This window comes from Schistocerca serialis, chromosome 5, assembly GCF_023864345.2.
Source record: "Schistocerca serialis cubense isolate TAMUIC-IGC-003099 chromosome 5, iqSchSeri2.2, whole genome shotgun sequence".
NCBI lineage: Eukaryota > Metazoa > Arthropoda > Insecta > Orthoptera > Acrididae > Schistocerca > Schistocerca serialis.
Window position 1 is genome coordinate 742,639,503 of NC_064642.1, and position 21,899 is coordinate 742,661,401.

At 43.1% G+C, this 21,899-nt stretch overlaps 1 protein-coding gene across 3 annotated transcripts in view; it reads right to left on the reverse strand.

Moving 5' to 3' along the window:
- Positions 1 to 21,899, reverse strand: part of LOC126481424 (RNA-binding protein Raly-like) — a 440,289-nt gene that overhangs the window by 193,725 nt on the left and 224,665 nt on the right. For all 3 annotated transcript variants that reach the window (XM_050105166.1, XM_050105167.1, XM_050105165.1), the window contains exon 2: positions 4,505 to 4,670. In XM_050105166.1, coding sequence (XP_049961123.1) covers positions 4,505 to 4,649 — 145 coding nt within the window. In that variant the 5' untranslated portion in view covers positions 4,650 to 4,670. The remainder of the gene's footprint in view (positions 1 to 4,504; positions 4,671 to 21,899) is intronic.

Sequence of the window (21,899 nt, forward strand, 5' to 3'; positions counted from 1 at the left end):
AAGATGAATCTTGATCGTGTTTTCACACGTAACATTAGCGTAGCTTGGAGCAAAGTACAGGCTTAATTTCATCAAAATTGTATCTCAGAGAAAATGATATTGTGATTACAGTTTTATCTGAAATTATTGTGTCTGTTTGTTTGTCTGTCTGAACACACTAATTTCCAAACTTACTAGAGGAGTTTTCGTGGGGTGTTCACAAGTCATTTTAGCGTAGCTTGGGGCAACATACAGGCTTTATTTCATCAAAATCGGAAGAAGAAGAATAAGATATCGTAATTTACAGTTTCATCTAAAATTGTCAACTCAGTTTAGTATTTCGGATGTTTAATCATCATGACATAGTACACCAAAGATATAACACTGTGCGTTGTTAGTTTTGTAGTACAGCAAAGAACTAATAGATGCTGCCGTTACTTTTTTTTTAACTTAGTGACAGCTGTATTTTCGGAAGTTTACGTTGGTGACTGAAGTAAGTGCTGCGATCTTATCTACACAAGTACAAACAAACATTGAATTTACTTCGCTAGGGTATACGGATGTAATGATTTCGATTTGCGTATTAAAAATTTAACGGCATTGCCTTGCCTGTGTACATAGGCTTTATTTACGTTCTTTGCTAAGAAAATGATATACGAAGTATGCTCTGTGATATGTGTGCCTACTCATTACATTTTGATTTCGTTGTTTTTTTTACGAATAAATATTCTTTTAAATCCTTTGTGTCTCCCTGAATATACCAGAATGGCTAAAATATTGAGGACTATACCGTCTCAAAAATCCAGTGAAGATTGTGAGGCAAGAGTCGCTACGGCTTGAGAACATCAGGTTTTAACTAGCTCCACGGAAACTCCTTCTGATCGAGAGCATCACGCATTATCTCGCTCCTCAGAACCCTTCACTCACCGAGGCTTAAAATTACTTCTCTCCAACACAACGCCATAGAAGCGAAAATTTTGGCTCGAAATGGTGCAGGTGAGCGAGTTTTTATACCTCGAATCCTGGTTATTCCTAACAATTTACCGTTTCACTTTAACGTGTACAATTCCCATTGACCTTTGTTATGCCTTAACCATACACAAAGTAAAAGGCCAGATGCTGCGTGTTTCAGGCTTGGAGCTTAGTGTCGGTTGTTTTTCGCACTTACAGCTCTAAGTGGCCCTCTCCGATGCTAGTGAAGCAAACAAGCTGTTTGTTAATGTCCCCAATCATACTATTTAGTACGTTATATGCAAAGAAAAGTTGTGTCAAAGATAAATTCTGTTCATACAATAAAATAATCAAAGCAGGAGATCGAGAGAGAATTGCTCGAATTAGATGTACTCTACTGTTCAAGCTGTACATCACAGAAGTAACGACAGATATAGAAGGAAGCTGAAAGAGTGGCATTAAAAGTAAAGGAGAATTATATAACCGAGAAGATTCGCTGCCCTCAGTGAAAGAGGGGACGAATTATAGTAGCTGTTAAGGAAATGAGTAAGCTAATGAGAAGAGAATATAAACACATATTTACCCATTGGAAGACGAAAGTAATTTTGAGCAGCACAAATGCGATTCTAGATTAATTGAACAACCCAACTGGACATCACGTGGTAGATGAAATGCAGGAATTCTGCTAAATTGGTAGCAAAATAACGAATGGCGATCGAATCCAAGAGGATTTAATAAGCAGAGTACCAGAGGCAAAAAAAGCATTACTCGCTGAACGATGGCTACTGGTACGAGACATAGGTCTTACTTTCTGGAAGAAGTTTCTTAGAATGTACGTCTGCAGCTGCACATCGCAGTGTGGACTGTGGGACAACTGGAGGAAGAAGAGGATCGAAGAATTTGATGTCTAATGCTGCAGAAGAACGTTGAAAATTAATGAAGAGATTCCCTGCATAAGGTCGAGGACAAGAATTGTGTAAAACATTGAATTGGAGGGAGGACAGGATAGCACATCAAGTATCGGGAGCTTCTCGTCAATAACCGTATTGTTTAATCAGTAATAATTAACGGACGATATTTACATAATTTTCGATATAGTAATTAGTTTAGATTTATTAAAACTTAATGTGTGACTTTTATACGTTCAATTACTATCGAAATAACTCGATGGCATTAGCTGTTAATTGCTTAATTAAAATCCACAATATGGCGTCTAACGAGGTGCTACCATTGACACGTCAATTGCAAGCAACTTAGTTAAAAGCTTTCCTGCCCCCTTCCCCAACCAACCCATGAAGTTTGAATGCAGCTAGTTCGATGGGACCTGCCTCCCCCTCCCCCCCCACCCCCATAACGTAAGTGCCAAATCAATGCCTCTAAACAGTTCGTGACAGGCACAGGGCGTGGATGCAGCAACTAGCGCCATTGTCACTAGAAAATTGGTAACTTGCAGAGTTTGGAAGTGTCATGTCTTCTTTCTCCGAAATCATCTTGCCTCATCTTCACTCGATGTCTTTGTTTCGTTTGATCATAATGTGGTAGACATGAGTCATCCCGTGTAGGGTAAAGGAGATACGTAGACCGTTAGCACAGAACGTCCATTCCTATCCGTTGAATACAGATATGCTCAGCTAGTGTTGGCAAGCTGAAGAAATCAAGTATTCCTAGATTATATTAAATCATGTGGAACAATATTAATAATCAGCAAGCGAGCCGAGAGGTTATTGGTGATTCACGGCCTCTGAAGCTGCACGCTTGCCTTATGCCGCCATTTTCTCCTCACAATTCGCAGCCAAGCGAAGTAAGGAGCTTATATCTGGAGTTTAGTTCACCACAATTCTTATCCTCTTGATGGCATCTTATTCTTTCCAACTTTCATTTGTAATACTTCTGCTTTATGCCTTATCCGGCATTCAAACGCACTCTTCATGTCAGTAGCAGGCTAGGGACAGAACAAGAGTTATAGTGTGGCTAGCGACAGAACAACAGTTATATTGTTTGTTACCTTACCTGCAATAGAGACAGTGCCAATACTCCACTAACCTCCTATACACCATTTCGTCCGTGTTCATGTACGGCACATATATTACACACATCTATTCTTCCCCGCCTCTTTCTGTCCATCTTCTACTACCCCTCACTCTATACATCTCCTCCTCCCCCATCTCCCTGTTCATATCCGCATCCCCGCACGCTATATCCATCTCCCACCTTTTCCATTTTCACCTGCTCGTTACAGCTCTCCACCTTCACCTACCAACTTCACCTCCCCCACCTCCCCTGTCTCTCTGTCCGTGTCATTCTCCACCTGACTCTGTCTCCTCCTCCTCCTTTCTGTGAGCATCTCCTCATCCTATCCCTCTCCATATACCTCCTCCTTCCCCTCTCCTTGTCCATCCTTTCTCCTCTCTCCCTCTCACAGTAAGCCTCTTTTCAACTTGTCTCACCATTCGCCCCCCCCCCCCCCCTCTTCTGACCATCACCTCCTCACCCTTACTCTCTGCCCATCTCTTCCTACCACCTCTCAGTTTATACATCATCCTCCTCTCTCAGTCCATCGTTTCCTACGCCATCTCCTCTTGCCCCTCTCTATCTTGTACTCTCTATGTCCATTTCTTGCCCTGATCTCTGTCTATCTCTTACTCCCCCCCCTCTCTGTCTGTCCATGTCCATATGCACCGATATACTCTCGAACGCATTCCAATACCGTTCGTGTAACATGAAATTTGTGCAGAGCAACCTAGATGCTAGGCATTACCAACATTTTTTATCTCTGCCCTTTCCCTATGAGGACTAGGTGGATCTTACCCCTCAGTACCTCTGCTCAGATAACAAGTAGTACATTGAACAAATTTGAGTGAATTCGATCCTAGTGGTTTAGGAGGGGTTATGGTATACACACACACACACACACACACACACACACACACACACACACACACACACACACACGGAGAGAGAGAGGGGAGAGAGAGAGAGAGAGAGAGAGAGATTGTTATTTAAAATTTCTCTGGAAGATTCACAAGAATATTTCTGAGAAAGTGCCTGTTCTGCCCAGTGGACATTATCGTTGTTTATTAGTTTTACTTTTTGCGTAATTCTCAACTGGACAGTACGACTGTGTTGGCTTTTGTTCTGCATGTCTATCTTCTTATTATGTTTGTTTAACTCTCTATCCTGGCATGATGTGTAACTAATTCAGTCACAGTCTTATACTGCAATGAAACCCCATGCCTGCAAGTTGAAGTGTTACGGATTGGCAAATTTCAACAGCTAGCCGCAAGCTAATCGAGCACATCGGAAACCACAGAGTCAGTGATTCAGCCAATGCCCAGTTCAACAAAGGATGACAGCGCATGTGTTAAGACATTACATAAAAAAATTCCAAGATACCAAAGTCAATTATGGAACGCAAAAACAGTAGGAAGAGACAGACACTTGTATATTGAGGACGTTGGCTGGAGAGTACTGTGTGATGATGAGGTTGACTCCAGAGGCATAGAGGCGGGCCACATTAAATCAGTTAGAAGAGCGGTGCGAAGAAAAGAGTATTGAAATAACCAGACGTACATACCGGCAATCCGGCCGTAGCGCTGGAACATCCTCTCGACGTCGGTCTTGGAACACTGGAAGGTGTTGAGGTTTCCCACGAAGACCCGCGAGTTGACCGCCTGCGGGTCTTGGGAGTTGGTCTGGTTGCCCACCTTGCTCATCTTCATAGCGAGGTTAGGAGGCTCAGTCTGGAACAAGAAAAATACGTACTTTACTAAGGTTACAAGCAACTAATGCTCTAGCTTGAGGATCTTGCATTTGGTATAGCGTGAGAGGTGCCTGTCGTCGGATCTTTCATTTTCTCGTCACCTGTTTTCCTTTTCAGAGATACATAATAATCATTTTTACAATCATCCCTGAGATTTCTAACTAGCCACCTTCATCGCATTTCGATTCCGTTACGTTTGTAAACTGTTTTCTTAACCACTGCATCGGAAGCCTCGCCTCTGGCGGGCCGTTGGTTACCAGCTAATTACAGCAATCGGTTACAGAGTTTGCCATGTGCTTCTTGTTTGGAGAGGAAGTCAGCCGTCACATTACCTGGTGGACCTGAGTGAACAGTGCTTGTAGTATCAAGGACATGTTTTCCACCGGAGACGTGTTAGAACAAAAAGACAGTTCTGATGAACCACTTTTGTTTAATGGAGGATCATGATTTTTGATAGCTTTCACGGCACTCAAGATTGCCGGTTAAAACCCTTCCAAGTTTTTGTGCGCGTAATTCTATGCGACTGTCTCCAGTAAGTTAGGTCGCGGTAGTGTATTCGTCGCACGCAGATATACAGGGGATACGCAAAATAATGTGAACTGTGGTAGTAATAGGATGATTGTATTTGATCGTCAACAATGCAGGTAAGGCTGTCGTGCTGGACTGTGCTTGGTCATTACAGACTAGGCATCAGTGCAGAATGTTTACGAGTAGTGCACACATCGTATTTGCATTCAGAGGCCGAGCTCGACGTGCAATGAAAGACCAAAAAGAGTTCCAGAGAGTGCAGACTGTGGTGGCCGAAGTGGTAACCAAGACAGTGAACTTATTGAATGTTTCAAGAGCAACTGTTCCAACAGTCATCACAGCCTACACAAATCATGGAAAGACGTCATCGTGTAAACGTAATATTTGGCGCAAATCAAAACTATATGACAAAGATCGCCGTACGCTAACAAGAATTGTGTCGAAACAACACAAATCTATGGTACCTAAAGTGACTACACAGCTCAATAGCCATCTTCGAGACCCCGTCTCTATCGACACTGTCCGCCGAGAACTCCATAATGCGAATATTCACGGACGAGCTGCTACACCGAAACCATTAATGACGACAACCAACGCAAAAAATCGTAAAACATGATGTCAAGAACACAAATCCTAGATGGCTGATCATGGAAACACGTCATATGGTCCGACGAGGAAACGTTTTCGTTATTTCCAACATCGGGACGGGTTTACGTTTGGAAAACGCCAAAACAAGCGTACAATCCTTATTACTTGATTCCAATGGTTACGCTCAAAGGCCGAGTTACTGACATCGATTATGTGAACACTTTAGGTAATCAGGTGCACCCGATGGTTCAAATGTCGTTGCCAAACAATGATGGCATACTTCAGGATGATAATGCAGCCATTCACACAGCCAGGACAGTACAATCGTGGTATGAGGAGCATGCAACTGAACTGCAACGTCCTCCCTGGCCAGCACAGTCACCGGACTTGAACATTATCGAACCCTTGTGGGCGGTATTGGAGCGCATACTTCGTAGCAGATTTCCGTCTCCCTCGTCAGTACAGAAATTAGAAGAGGTTCTGATCGAAGAGTGGCATAACATTCCACTAGGGACTATACAATGTTAAATGCTTGTATTCCACGAAGAATTGCAGCTGTATTACGATCAAATGGGGTTCCAACCCCTTATTAATAAACCATTGCCAAGTAAGTACATGTGTACACATTATTTTGCCTATCCCCTGTATTCACACGAGTTCACACAGTCAAGTAAGCGTGGAGTTGTAACGAATTAAGAAGTATTGAGAAGCTGGTCAGTGCCTTATTTACCACATTAATTCGTTCTCTCTTGCATTCAGTTCTCCCATCGAATGTTTTATGAAAACGAGAAGGTTAGTTTGGATTTCACATTATGCCCCCGACGCTGTAATCTAGTTTTGTTAAGTTGAATATATGCAGAATTCGCAATGTGGATTTGTATGAGGTTAATCATATTCATTTTTAACTAGACGTGTTTAACAGTCATTTCTATGTCTTTTCCATGTCTGCTCAAACACTGCACATAGAGTTCAGCTAAGACATGCGAGGCGTGAGATCTCGGATTGCTGTCGAAAAATTCTCATTAAGATGCTCAACTTCTGAATCCACCGTATAAACACGAGCACATACAAACATGAGTACATGGAGAAACAGTTCCGTAGCACTGCCGATCGCTACAAGCGTGAGACTAGAGCAAATAAGCCGTGCCTGTTTCTTTCGTAAAGCTGCTTACTCTCGTACGAGGAACTAATAAAGCAGATGTAAGAATGGGTTAGTTTTTGAATAAATTTAGCATAGGAATTTAAACTGAACTATTTAATCGTCAACACGAAAAAAATTCCAAAAATCCAATAAAATTCATTACAAATCAGTTCTACCCAAAGGGTTCGTCTTTTGAAAAGTACCCAGGTTTTTCTCAACACTGATAGTAAGTTAATTCGTTGATAAATGAAGTCAGATACTGTTAAAATAAAAGTGCCATGGGTTTATAAGTGGTTCTTTTTAACTCTCAACATACGAGATGAGTTTTCTATACTACATACTACGAGGTTTAAGGCGCAAATTATTTGGAAGTTTTAATTTAAGTTATATAACAATTATTTTTACAGTTGTTGTTTGGTGTTTAAATAAAAAAAAATATTCCTTTCTGATTTTATTGCACTGAATGAAGCCTGCAGTACTTTACTATCACACAAAATTACAAGCTTTTGTGCGGTTTTTAGGTAGTACAGATAAACAAGCTGTTAGGGAACTGAATTTTACTTTACGATAAATTATAGTATCTCTGTAGGAAACAAATCTTCACATAAAATTAAATTCCATGGTTTAAACTTCCACAAAGAAACTTTCCTCGTTAAACACAAAAAGAAAGTCTGCAAATTTAAAATGTAATGACGCGATCCACATTTTTCAGTAGCACCACTCAGAATACATTTGATTTTAACTAATACTTCAAGTATTTTACAGTAGAAACGAAACGTTTCCAATCAAAATAGTCCTGAAGATCTTCCTGTGAATGATTTTCTTGGTAGCTAGCAGACTTGTGATCACTGCCTATTGTAAAATCGTCGTCTTCTTCGTCCATTTCAAGATATACATCTATGGTATCTTCTTCCATCCACCGACTAACAATTTCATAAAGCTTAGGACCGTTAAAACTAACGCTTCCTGCGAACATATTTTGTACTACACCGAAGAAAACCGTAAGTAGTTTACGAGACGCGGTCAAGGGGAACCCAATCATTTGTCCGTAACACGTGTGAACTCCAAACAAAGAAGGCAACGATGCAACCCACAGCAAAACATTGTAGGGTAGGCGATTTAATAAGAGCAGGGGTAGTGTAAAAGCATTCCGTCTGAACTGACCTTGGAGGGAGAGTTAGAAAATATTCGCACAGTGTGAGCGACCACATCTCGTGAGTTAAGGATTAATCAAAACACTTTCCTGTAGCCATTCCTACTTGTACTCAGAATGTAATAACAGCCGGGGCACTTGCAGTGTCTAGCCTGCCACACGGCTTGTGCGGTCCATTGCACCTGATGACAGTACATTCAATGATGTTGCGGGAATATTAGTTAGTTATAAGGAATCAGTTGCCAAGGCATGTAATGATACATCTATGATGAAATTTACGTATTTTATATTCATAAAACTAATTAATGCTCCAAAGTGCAACGGTCATTGATGACATCGCAAGTTTGTGCTAATTTACGGAGGATAATTTCAAATGTAAATTCCCTTTCTGTATCATTTTTGTTCGATGGCTGAGTAATCGCTAGTAATGCACAGTTTCAGACCCGTTCTTTAGAACTAGATGCCGTTACGCTGTTTCCCATTAGCAATGCACATAATTTCAGTTTACAGTCGCCAGGAACGTCAAGTAGAACTGAATATATCTGTTGCAAAAAATCCATAGTCAGCAATTGAGAGCAAGAGCAATTACAGACAACTGATGTTATTTGCATGCTAAGAAATTTGCGTAATCAAAAATTTTTCCGGAAGTGAGACTTTTTCTTGTCAAGAGCTGTACGATCAATTCACAGCTAATTTCCTCCTGAATTTTATTTCCTGCTCCGCTTTTGCCGTAAGAGCAGTTCAGATGCAGATTTGTTGAGGGATTACTCTCTGGAATATAGTACTGGCATGGTTAAATACAGCAGCGGGTTTTAAGGACACGAAGGGAAATGAAACACCTTCAAGACATACGTCAGCTGCACAAAAGAAAAATCAGAAAAATAATTTAACGCTGTGCATTCTTCCTAAAAATACAAATTGGCCAGTTTAATTACTCCGTGTTCTGGATGCAGTTCTACTTACTTTGCATGGAAGTGGAATAATAAGTATGCCATAAAGTTTTGAATTTTCTGTTGTATTTAAAATCGGAATTATATTTTTGTGTCTGTAAAAACCCAAAAACTGCTGAAGGTACCATTTTAGTGATAGGAAGTGGAATAATAAGTATGCCATAAAGTTTTGTATTTTCTGTTGTATTTAAAATCGGAATTATATTTTTGTGTCTGTGAAAACCCAAAAACTGCTGAAGGTACCATTTTAGTGATGGGATTCGTGTGCTTCAAATCGTAAGATATCGCCAAATGTCAATGACAATATTGTCACAATCTTTCTGTGAATTTTGAGAGTGGTAGTAAGACTCAGAAACACCTCCGTTTCGGAGACACAGGTGCGGGCGTACGGACAAAGGAGCATTCCTGAGCGCGGAAGACAAAGCCATGTTAATTGCACCCGTGTACGCGGCACACTGCTGGTCGTTGCCGTAAGGGCTATTTCTGATCCATTTTTTTGTGAGTATCTTGCCAAACAATGTCCCCGCCAACGCCAGAGCTCGCCCTGAGTGTGCCAGGAACGACATAAAACCCGCACCAGTTGTCCCCCGTGACGCTCCGCACATCGCAGCCGTCTAACGTTTCGGCGCTCACCTCGATCATCAGGAGGCGGACGACTGGACCGCAGCCCGCGCAGAGATGCCGGCTGTCTCTTCGGACTATGCAGCACGTGGGGAAGGACATAGATGTCGAAACTACTTTTCAGAAATCGCTATCCATCGAAAACAATACTATGAAAAATGTCAGAACGGTTAATGCTTATGTCACTTAAGAAATTGGCCGCAGATCATCCCGTGCCACAAAAATGTATAATGCAGTTTTTGTTAATGTGTGATGCTATCAGCGCTACGCATCCGACATCATGCGCTACCCAACACCACGCATAAAATTAGATTTTTCTCGCTGTAGCAGGTAAAAGAAGGGAACAAGTGTAAAAACTGCTCCTATCGAAGCAAAAAAAAAGGCGAATATGCTACTGTTTATTAAAAGTCTCTGACTGAAAAGTGGGTTATCAGCTGGCTCGATTACCTTCCTCAGCTGTTTTAAAAATTTTCCCAAAAATTTTAGTGTGGATAGCAGCACTTTCGTATAAGGGGAGAGGAGGAGACAGTGGCAGTGGGAAAAAGACGAAATGTAATAAATACTGCAAGATACTAGACAGTGGTTATGATATAAAAAGAGCGAAGGACACAGTGGCACAATGAGCGGAAGAGGTGACACTGTCCAAGTGGATGTTAGTTGACAGTGACAGAACAGTGCTAGGAAAAGAGTGAAGTAGACAGTGTCATAGGACAGGAGTAAAGAAAACACAGAGTCTATGATAACGACAACGAGGCGAAGAGAGATAGTTACAGAGAAAACAGAGGGCAGTTGTGGGAAGGAATGAGTGAGACAGTAGCAGCGAGAGAGAAAGAGAGAAGAAGGAGAGAGTGAGAGTGCTGACAAACAGTATTAGTATGAGAGAACGAAGGAGACTGTGGTTGTGAGACGGGGGACAGTGACACGAACAGATAATGAGTACGAGATGGTCTGAATGAGTGAGAAAGATTGAACAAATGGGAATGGATGGGTATGAGCAAGTTACAGCCATGGACAAATGGTGTGAGCGAGGTAGAGTTAGGGGAGCTTGTGGGACTGACAGGTGACTTGCGCGTTAAAAAGATCACTAATATGTTCGCATGCTAGAATTTGTCGAAAAAGTTTTAAATGTGCCAAGGAAGACAATGAGGGAGCTAGACCCCACTTATTTCAATAAACACGAGGATATTCGCCTTTTTTTATGCTCCGATAGGAGCGTCGTTCAGCTGTCGTTTATATTGCTCCAACTGAGGTTCGTTATGACGGAAAATTCTTCGGCCTCTGTCGAACATAATCTTCATTAGGTAAAGATGTATACTCTTCACGCCGCGCAGGGTAGCCGCATGGTCTAGGGCGTCTGGTCACGGTTCGCGCGGCTCCCCCCGTCGGTTATTCGAGTCCTCCCACGGGCATTGGTGTGTGTGTTTCCTTAACGGAAGGTAGTTAGATTAAGTAGTGTGTAAGCCTAGGGACCGATAACCTTACCAATTTGGTCCCATAGTACCTTACCACAAATTTCCAAATTTATATTCTTCAAACTGTAGACCACCGAATCCTGTAGTAGCCGAAACCGTGGTATATTGTTTCGATGACATTCAAACACTGTCAGTCACGTGTGTAACACATCATTAATTCATTACTCTCGACTATCTGATGACATTTCTATTCTCCGTGAATGTGAGGAAATCCTCCAGGATCTCTCCTTCCCAATGTCCCTTTTAATGATCATAGGTAAAACTGATAATCAACCAAAGAAAGATGAAAGAAATGAGGAGTAACACAAATGAGATTTTCGGTAAATTTAACATCAATATAGGAGACCTTACACTACACAAAGCGAATAAAATCTATCTTGGAAGCAAAATAACACTTCAGGCACAAAGCAAAGAGAATAGCAGGTTCGGACTGGCACAGATAATTGGCACAAGAAGTCTTTAAGAATCAAACAGCGACCTTAATTTTAAGAAGAAATTTTTGAGAATGTACGCCTGTTGCACATAACTGTACGGAAGTTATTCATGGACAACACCGGAAAAGCAGAATATCAACGACTTTGAGATTCGGTGTTACAAAAGAATGCTGAAAATTGGATGCACTCGCAAGATAAGAAATGAGGAGACTCTTCGCAGAATCGGTGACGAAAGAGCTATTTGAAAACCACAGACTAGATGGAGGGACAGAACAACAGGACACTTGGTACGACAACTGTAAATATAGCGCGCGATGCAATTAAGGGATCACTTTTTAGAAGCAGCGTAATTGTCTCCCGTTGCGACGTATAAGTTTGAAATTTCATTAAAAGGTGCCAACAACGTGCCTCTGTATTGGTGCGAAGGCGTGGCGCCCTGCGACGTTACCCACGGCATCAGCGCCGGTTCAAACATGATGATGATGATGATGGTGATGGTTTGTGGGGCTCTCAACATCGTAGTCATCAGTTGCCGTGCAAATTCTATTCTTTCCAGTTCCAGTCTCGTCGCGTCCCGAATGACGAAGACAACAGAAACACAACAGTTCCAGGGCGGAGATGATCCCCGACCCGGCCAGGAATCGAACCCGTGACCCCCAGATCCAGATGCAGCAACACTAGCAACTTTTTTTTTTTTTTTTAATATTCTCATTTTGTTCGTTGCATTTGTTCGAGGCGGACGTCCCATGACACCCTTTGAAGTTCTTTGTTGATCCATTCACTCAGTTTTTTTTTATTATAGAGGACAGCTAACCCCCTGACATATGGATATGGTGCCTGTTCTTTAGGACACGTACGAAAGAAAACACACCACTGATGACCTGCAGCCGCCTACAACGAAATTAAAATTATATTTTAAAATCTTCAGCTGCTCACGAGCGTTGATATATATCAACGGGGACGTGAAAATGTGTGCCCCGACCGGGACTCGAACCGGGATCTCCTGCTTACAAGGCAGACGCTCTATCCATTTGAGCAACCGAGGGCAGAGACGGCTGGAGCTCATCAATAGTGTCCATTCTTTCGGTCATGTCTGAAAGAACAGACACCATATCGATTTAAGTATATAGTTCTTGCAATACTGGCCATGACCTTCCTCTTCTGTGCGGATACGCACATAATTTCCCTAACTCTTACGGGAGTTCGTAAAAATGTCTTCCACGAGTAATGAGTGCGTTAGGTAGGGACACGACGATAGTAGTGTGTAGACATATATGGTGAAAATGTGGGTTTCGCGGGAGGCGTGCGCGAGATAGTCCCTGCAGTCGCACTATCCTTTGTACCCTCGGTGGCACAGATGGATAGAGCGTGTGCCATGTAATCAGGAGATCCTGGGTTCGAGACCCGTCAGGGGCACCATTTTCACCTATCCCCGTTGATATATATCAACGCCCGTCAGCAGCTGAAGGTATTAATATATCATTCTAATTTCTAACACGCTGTGCTACGGTGCCGGCGATCACTAGGCCACGAGCTGCGGACACGATTCAAAGAGAAACGTGTCAACAAATACGAAAAAAATGGTCAGAGCCCAGAAGCCCACATGAGGTGTGAGGTTGGTTAATGATTTCGTACTGGCACCAAATTTCGCCGCGCTCTTTCACAGTGCCGCCGTCGATGTGCCATAAGATGGGGAGGCCGTTACCAACATTTCACGCATGAGTCAACCGCCTCTGCAATGACGCCCAACGTCGAAATCACGCGGTTTTCTTATGGGTGGCCGTAAAAAACATTTCAGACCCACCGTCGCTCAGAATCGACACGAAAAGGCTCCGAGGGGTGGCATACGAGTCGTCAATAAAACCATCCCTTCCATTGGGGCGTCGATTCCCACGTATTTCGCAGTAGAAAACGACAGTTCGCAGTGCAATGAGCATCACGACGACGTTATTGGCGACCTTTGAAATCGCTGACACCCCGAGGGCGATTCAGTCCTGCTCTAAGGACACGGCGGGCCTGCTACCGCACTCAAAATGATCTCGCATCAATACGTCCGCAATTTCTGCTGAGGTCCACATGATGAGATCACTAGGACTCGCTCACAACCATCCTACGAAATTTAAACGTGATCCGAAGCAGCAAAGGGTGCTTACGTCTCTTCAGCCCGCCAGTTTCGCATCCTCGGGTGGCGTGATCACAGAGAAGTGCGACACTGACATATGCGTGAATAAAACGCCGAAGGTTCCACTAATAATATCCAGTGATACAACACCCTCGGACCCAATACTTAACCTGTTTTGAGGATCTTAAAAATGTACACGAGCAGACAGGAACCTGTGACGGGAATCATTGGTGCCTGCAGGCAGGCTTCACTGCTGCTCTTGCGCCTGTTAGTATGCCATCCAGAATGACACATAGGACTTTGGCACAGGTCGCCTCTGTTCAGGTACACTTCTAAAGAAACTGTGGATGTTCCCAGGATGGGTGACCTTCGGACGACTCTGTGCTGTTTTATTCGCAAGTCACACGGGTCGCAACCGTCTGTGATTACGCCAGACGAGAGCGCTAACAGGAAGTCTGAAAAAGTATAAGCACCATTTGTTGGTTCGGATCACGTTCAGTTTCTTACAATGGTTTTGAACGGTTCCTACTGGTTCCACCCTGTACACCAGGACAAGATTCGCGGTCTGCACTGCGCTCCAAAGGGGTGTGATAATGCTGAGTCAGGTTGCTGGCACACAATGTTCTAAGAGTAGGGTGGAATCGTCCGCGGGGTGTTTTGAGGCGGCGGGCAAAATTTATAACTTCAGCTGTTGTTAGTTCGCCGTCTTTCTCACGCGAGCCTGGCAAATATTTTCGTGGTCAGCCAGAAAGCGATGGAGAACACACTGACCATAGTTTCCAGTCTGCACGTCCACATTCTGGTCCAGCCCACTGAAAGAAGTGTTTCTACTCTCTTTCTACTTCGCGGGATCAGGGCTATGATCATAAATAAGGTAAAAGTCCATGGCTTGCCTAAATTAAATCCCTCTTTTTTCTGTTCACATTGTTTTTGTGCTTTCGGATTTCTATGACCCCACTATCCATCGTTGCATAATAATTATTAAATCTTGCCTAACCAAGAGTGTCACACAAACTGATTTCATGGTTCTTGGCTCTAGCACGTGATCTGCTACTGCTGATTTATCCGTCAAGGAACACAAGAGCAACAGTCGTGTCGGCAAGACGGATAAATCAGCAGTAGGAGATCACGCACTAGGACCGGGAAACCACCCAATCCGTTTGTTTGACTCTGTTGTTTTAGCAAATTCTACTAATTATTTAAAAAAATTGCTCTAAGCAATATGGGACTTAACATCTGAGGTCATCAGTCCCCTAGAACATAGAACTAGTTAAACCTAACTAACCTAATAACATCACACACATCCATGCCCGAGGCAGGATTCGAGCCTGCGACCGTAGCAGCAGCGCGGTTCCAGACTGAAGCGCCTAGAACCGCTCGGCCACAAAGGCCGACTCAACTAATTATTATGCAACAATGTGCAGAGAGGCCACAGAAATTCAGAAGCACGAAAAAACTTAAGCGAAACAGATGAAGGATTAAAGTTACACAAGTGGCTCTAGTGCTAAATAAAGCGAACAATGCCAGCTCTCCCCCTCAACATACCCCATAAGCGTCCTTCGGCGCGACGCCGAGATATTAGGCAGCAGTCTGATGACGACACGAGCCAATTGTTGCGTGGATAACATCTACATCTACATCTACATCTATACTCCGCGAGCCACCTTACGGTGTGTGGCGGAGGGTACTTATTGTACCACTATCTGATCCCCCCTTCCCTGTTCCATTCACGAATTGTGCGTGGGAAGAACGACTGCTTGTAAGTCTCCGTATTTGCTCTAATTTCTCGGATCTTTTCGTTGTGATCATTACGCGAGATATATGTGGGCGGTAGTAATATGTTGCCCATCTCTTCCCGGAATGTGCTCTCTCGTAATTTCTGAGCTTCTTTGAATCTTAGCAGCTTTCTGAATCGTTGTAGACTCTGATGAAGTCTCTTGGTATGGAAGACGAAACATAAGGTAGAGGATTATGTCTTAGAGCACGGCCTTGTGCCCATAAATAAAATATCAGCGAGTAATACACTGTCTGACAAAATGAAAAGCACCTGGAGGATATGGTCGTACGTTTAGTGTAACGTCATACACATACACACCGTAGGCGCGTAAGTAAATGATTTAGATTTGCAATTCTTATGACAGGTAGAAGGCAACAGGGGTGCTTTACTGTTGATACCAGGTCCGGTAAGGTATATAAGGGCCACGAACAGCGTCAGATATAGGGTGATCACTGTGACGGAGACGGTGATGCCGCATAGTCGTTTGAGACAATCAGCGCCTGCCAGTGTGCGAGAAGGGCCTTCGAAGGTCTCCATTAGGCCGGATGGTGGAATCGTGCGATATCCAGACTTGTTGTCCGTTCAGAAATGAAAGCTGCCCGATATTAGGAACGTGAGGGCAGGCATATATGTCGTCAAGGTTCCGGTTGACCACGTGGGATAATCACTATACTGTGCGCTAAACACACAGTGAGCCCTTCATATCTGCGCCTGTCATCTGAGACCAAGTAATGGACTGCCGGTAGCGTTCCGTGTCATCCGGCACCACTGATCGGCGACCAGGAGCAGCCCAAAAAGGGAATTACTGTCCGATGCGTAGCTTGCCGGTAGCACCACAACGCGAACGTCTGATTCTGGTGTACTGCCGCGACCGCGTAACACTGGCTGCTGACGGCTTTCAGCGATGATCTGCGGGTCTGCACTAACCCAGGGTGACCATTGTCAGCGAGTAGGGCTCCGATCTGCAGAGAGGTTCGTTCTGCCAGTGTTTTGCAAGACAAAGCGGTGTTACTCCTAGAGTCATGGTGTGGGGACTAACAGGGTGTACGTCGCGCAGGATATGGTGGCCGACATGCACTGAGCACTATAAGACTTAATTGCTGAGGTCATCAGTCCCCTACAACATAGAACTACTTAAACCTAACTAACCTAAGGACATCACACACATCCATGCCCGAGGCAGGATTCGAACCTGTGACCGTAGCGGTGGCGCGGTTCCAGACTGGAGCGCCTAGAACCGCTCGGCCACTCCGGCCGGCGGCTGACATGCAGTGACCAGTTTTCGTCCAAACCGCTGGGCGACTTCATACGTCTATCCTGAAGGGGAGACCGATGAGTGTTTTCCCACTTTCGGCTGGTCAGCGGTGACAGGATCGGTGTGAACATTCTGCAATGTCCTCAAACGATTTTTACCAACTGTTATGTAAAAATATTTCATTTTTGGTTCACTTATAGCTTTACGTGTCAGGTTGGTGATGATGATGATGCGCCCATCATTTCGACAATTGTCATACTTATTGTGACATTTACGTGAAAGTAAGACAATGCGCGAAATTCGAAAAAGTGTGCAATGAAAAATAGAGATCGCTAAGATTTTGCGTTTGGTGCATATTACATCGTATGTTGTTTTGTATGAAATTTAGTTAACATATTTAATTTTTCTCTAGGCTTGGGTACAGGTATCTATCTGTCACCAATAACGAGAAAATTGATCTGAAATAACACACTCATTCGCGATTGCAACATGGCAGCGATAAATATTTCATAAATGGTTTCAGATATCGACATGAGACTTTGGCAAATGATAGGACGCACAGCATTTTACCATATGATTATTATGTAAAACTCCCATAATTACAGACTTTTTTGCTGAAAGAATGTAACTTTTAAGGGCCATTGATAGTTGCTGCAACAAGAAATGCTGTGGGTTTTGGGACAACATGTGTGAAGACATTAAATGTTCTATTGTAACAAGGATGAGCTTATTCATAAGTTACTGACTTTCCTTTTCCTTAGTTCCTCACTTAATCAATTTAATGAACCACTGTTTCAGGAGCCGGCCGAAGTGGCCGTGCAGTTAAAGGCGCTGCAGTCTGGAACCGCAAGACCGCTACGGTCGCAGGTTCGAATCCTGCCTCGGGCATGGATGTTTGTGATGTCCTTAGGTTGGTTAGGTTTAACTAGTTCTAAGTTCTAGGGGACTAATGACCTCAGCAGTTGAGTCCCATAGTGCTCAGAGCCATTTGAACCACTGTTTCACGATTCTCTCGCAAGTGTGTCTGCACAAAATGTTAGTGAAGTGAGTGTAAACTCCACTTTGTTTTGGCAAAAGAAGCAAATTTTGACATTAAATTAGAGAGAATGTCAGAGTTTGCCATAATAATGATGGTTTATTGACAGCAAAATCGATTTTCAATCACATAGTGATCATCTTCAGTGCTGTGGTGTACAAATTAAACTCATAGGCACTGGTGTCGAGTTATTATCAGTAACCAAAGCTTATTGAAACGATCACGGTTATTGTAATCATTTCATAAGCTTTGGTTACTGATAATAACTCGACACCACTGCCTATGAGTTTAATTTGTACACCACAGCACTGAAGATGATCACTACGTGATTGAAAATCGATTTTGCTGTCAATAAACCATCAATATTATGGCCAACGCTGACCTTCTCTCTAATTTCACGTATATGGTCGTTGCGCCCACAGTACTCTATGGAGTCGCCAATCAATAAATTTTTACATGGCAACCAGAGAAATGTGTAGGCTTTACTCAAAATCCGTTACTAATGACGCTTCTATGAAAGTTACAAATGGTTAACAAACTAGGCGAAAATAAATCGCTGTATTTTCCGCGGAATTCTTTTTCAGTACTAACGAAAGCAGAGCTGACAGTAGATGTTTTTAAATGGCCACCATGCAAGTGTGGACGTGGAGGGGCCCACTTATTATTTACAAAAAATATGAGTGCAGGCTTCAGTTTCGAATGGCCCTTCCCCTCCATCGCTTGAGATTTCGCCTAGAGCGCTCTGAGCGACTCCCCACCACTGCTGCCCTGCCCACACTTGCCCAGACGACTGCACTTCTAGTGGCCATGGCATTTTGCACACACTGTACTGCATCACGTAATGACTGGTAATGGTTGAGACAACTCTGATGGCACAACAGTACGTCACGAACATCCTACTTCCTTATGCGTTGCCCCTTGGATGGCGGTGTCCTGGTGGCATTTTTGGACAGGACGACAGTCGGCTCACATTTGGCACGTGTGTCTATCAACTGTCTCCTTGATTCTGAGGTACTCTCATCGCCAGTGGGATTCCCAGATCTGTCCCTGATCGATGTATACGAAACCATCTCAGATGTCAACTCCATCCTATTGCCAGAATCCATGCTGTCAGGTACTAGTTACAACACTTGTGTGGCACCATGTCTCAGGAGATGATACAATGGCTTTATAACACCATTTCCAACCGAGTTGGTGCATGCATCCAGACCAGAGGGGAAAGGGGAGGGGGCAACGTCAAGTTCTCTGTAAATATGACTCGGTTTTGTAGTCACTGAAATAACATCGCATACCTCTCAACCCATGAAATTTATTTCCGTTTCCTCCTCCTCCTCTTCTGGCTACTTCACGTGTTTGTCAGGCAATTTAGTTATCCTTAGTTACAAGTTAAACAGCAGCAGAAAGCTCCTTCATTACATAGAGTTATGCAGCTTTGGCTCATGCGTATATTACTACGTGCCGTTTATCATCGTAATGAAACTCCCATGTATTGCCATCTTTCTAGATGCACAGGAACCTCGAGAAAAATTTGCAACTTAACAGAAGCTATTGACCGGCTGAATTTAGTTAGTACACATATGTCTGACAATGTACTGTGAAAATCATACACATTTTCCACAGTCTGTCATCATTACGTCTGTCTTACAACAGACGGTTGTTCATTGGTTTTCTGCATTTATCGTTATCCCCCTGCTTCGTTTGGATCGACTATCAATGTTATTGCAAGGCTCGTGGTATCTGCAGACGTTGACAATACTTAGTAATGTGGAATAGACACGCTTCGATCCTTCGACAACAGTTCACACGTCTTCCACTCTCAGAGCAAACGAGATTAGAATGGAAGTCGCTACCCGGCACTACAGCACAACTGGCGGCAGATCTGTCTTTTGTAGTGGACTTGACGTAGCTGCTTCGAGCAACTGCATCAACTAAACACGTAACGCGATATTGTACCAGCCCCTATCGGAACGCCTTATTGTTGCCGCTTCTCTACGGAAGACTACTATTCCACTCACAGCCTTTTTCGCTTCGCAGTTGACAGCTGTCGACAGCGCAGCCATGTGACAGATATCTTCTTCAGCTGAGTCTACTATAGGTCGTGAGTTCTTGCATGGATCAGGCACCAGAACACAGCATGCGGTAAGCTTCATGTAGTGCTTGGTACCGGTAATCCACACGTACCTATTACAAGAATAATATTAGAAAAGAATAGATTGCTACTCACCATATAGCGGAGATGAGTCGCAGACAGGCACAACAAAAGACTGCTAAACAAGCTTTCGGCTAGAAGGCCTTCTTCTGAAATAGACAACAAACACGCACACACACACACACACACACACACACACACACACACACACACATCACGCAAACGCAGCTCACAAATACATGACCACTGCCTCTGGCTGCCGAGACCAGACTCAGTGGTCATCTGTGTGTGAGTTGCGTTGACGTATGTGTGTAAGTTGTCTATTTCAGAAGAAGCCCTTCTGGCCGAAAGCTTACGTGTCAAGCAGTCTTTTTGTTGTGCCTGTCTGCGACTCAACATCTCCTCTATATGATGAGTAACAGTCTATCCTTTTTAATATTGTCGTTATTCCACCTTTGATTTTCGATTAATATTACAAGCACAAGGTTTTTGCAAATTACTTATTCAAAATTAACTTTTAATTGTGAAAAGGGTAAGTAAGTTAAAGAAATGTTAGACACTGACTGCAGTATAGCTTCAAACTTCATTCCTGCCTAACGCTGATAGATCGCGACGTTCCCGCTAGGTGATATGAGTGAATAAGTTATTCCAATAGCCGTCATGAAGTCGTAGAACGTTTTCTGGCGTGCGCAGTGTTGTTAATGATTTCGTGAATCCACATCTGCTACTACAATTCAGAGACAATTCAGGAATAAATATCGCAATCCATCACCTCAAATACGAACTGTTATTAATGCCCACAATCGTTTCATCGCAACTGGCTGTGCATCACATAGCACGCTAGGTCAGGGCGTGACGCAACATCTGAACAAGTTGGGTAGTTTGTATTCGTAGTCCGGGCAAGTCAACGAGACGTGCAAGCTTAGAAGTGAATATTCCTAATGTTACAGCATGGAAGATATTATGGAACAATCCTGTCATTGATTGGCGACTCTGTGCACCACGACCAGATAATGGATATACTTGGAAGGAGAAACAGCATTGGTCGTATTTTTTTGTTTTATTATCCGCAAAATCGATTTTCGGTCACTTAGTGACCATCCTCAGTGCTAGAAGTTAAAATTTTTCACCTAACTATCATAGAGTATAAAACAGAAAATCACAACATAACAGTTGGTAGGAACATACCTGTAATATACAATTTAAATTGGTAGGCGCTGGTATAAACAAGCTTAGAGCGATCACATAAACTGAGGCCGCTGTTTACATGCACTTGTTCAGCAGACCTCGGTGTGACAGCGCTTGGAACGCCCTGTATGTGACATGTGTCACGTGAAGACTTAATATTACTGGTTTTGCGAGATATTAATACAAAATAACTCTTGTGCATTTGTGAATCATGAAGTAATTCAAATTTAAAATCCTGTCATTGATAACCTACACATTGGAACCGTTTGCAAGCCTTAAGGGAAAGAGACAAAGAAAAACGAGCTGAGTTTTGCGTAGAAATGATTAACAAAATGCAGACTGAAGACGATTTTCTTAGTAAAATTGTGTTCATTGACGTAGCCACCTTCCATACCTGCGACAAAATGAATCCGAATAATTTTCGGATATGCGTGAAATAGAAACCACTTCACGTAATCAAACATGTACAGACTCGTCTAAATTAAATGTTTTTACACTTAAGATGTGAAAAGGTTTAGAATTCTTTCTTCATTTTCGAGTCACCTGTTACTGGCATATCGCACCGGGACATGCTTGAACGTTAGCTAGGGCCTCAGTTGCAACAGGATATGGTCACAGAACTTATTTTCCAGCGAGCTGGCGCGCCACCACATTATCGTCGTGAAGTTGTTAGGTATCTCCTTAGAAATGTGCAGACTTGGATTAGAAGTGGTGGAACAATATCTTGGCCACCAAGATCACCCGATTAACCTTAACGGACTTCTGGGCCTGGGACTTCATTAAAGGCAGAGTGTC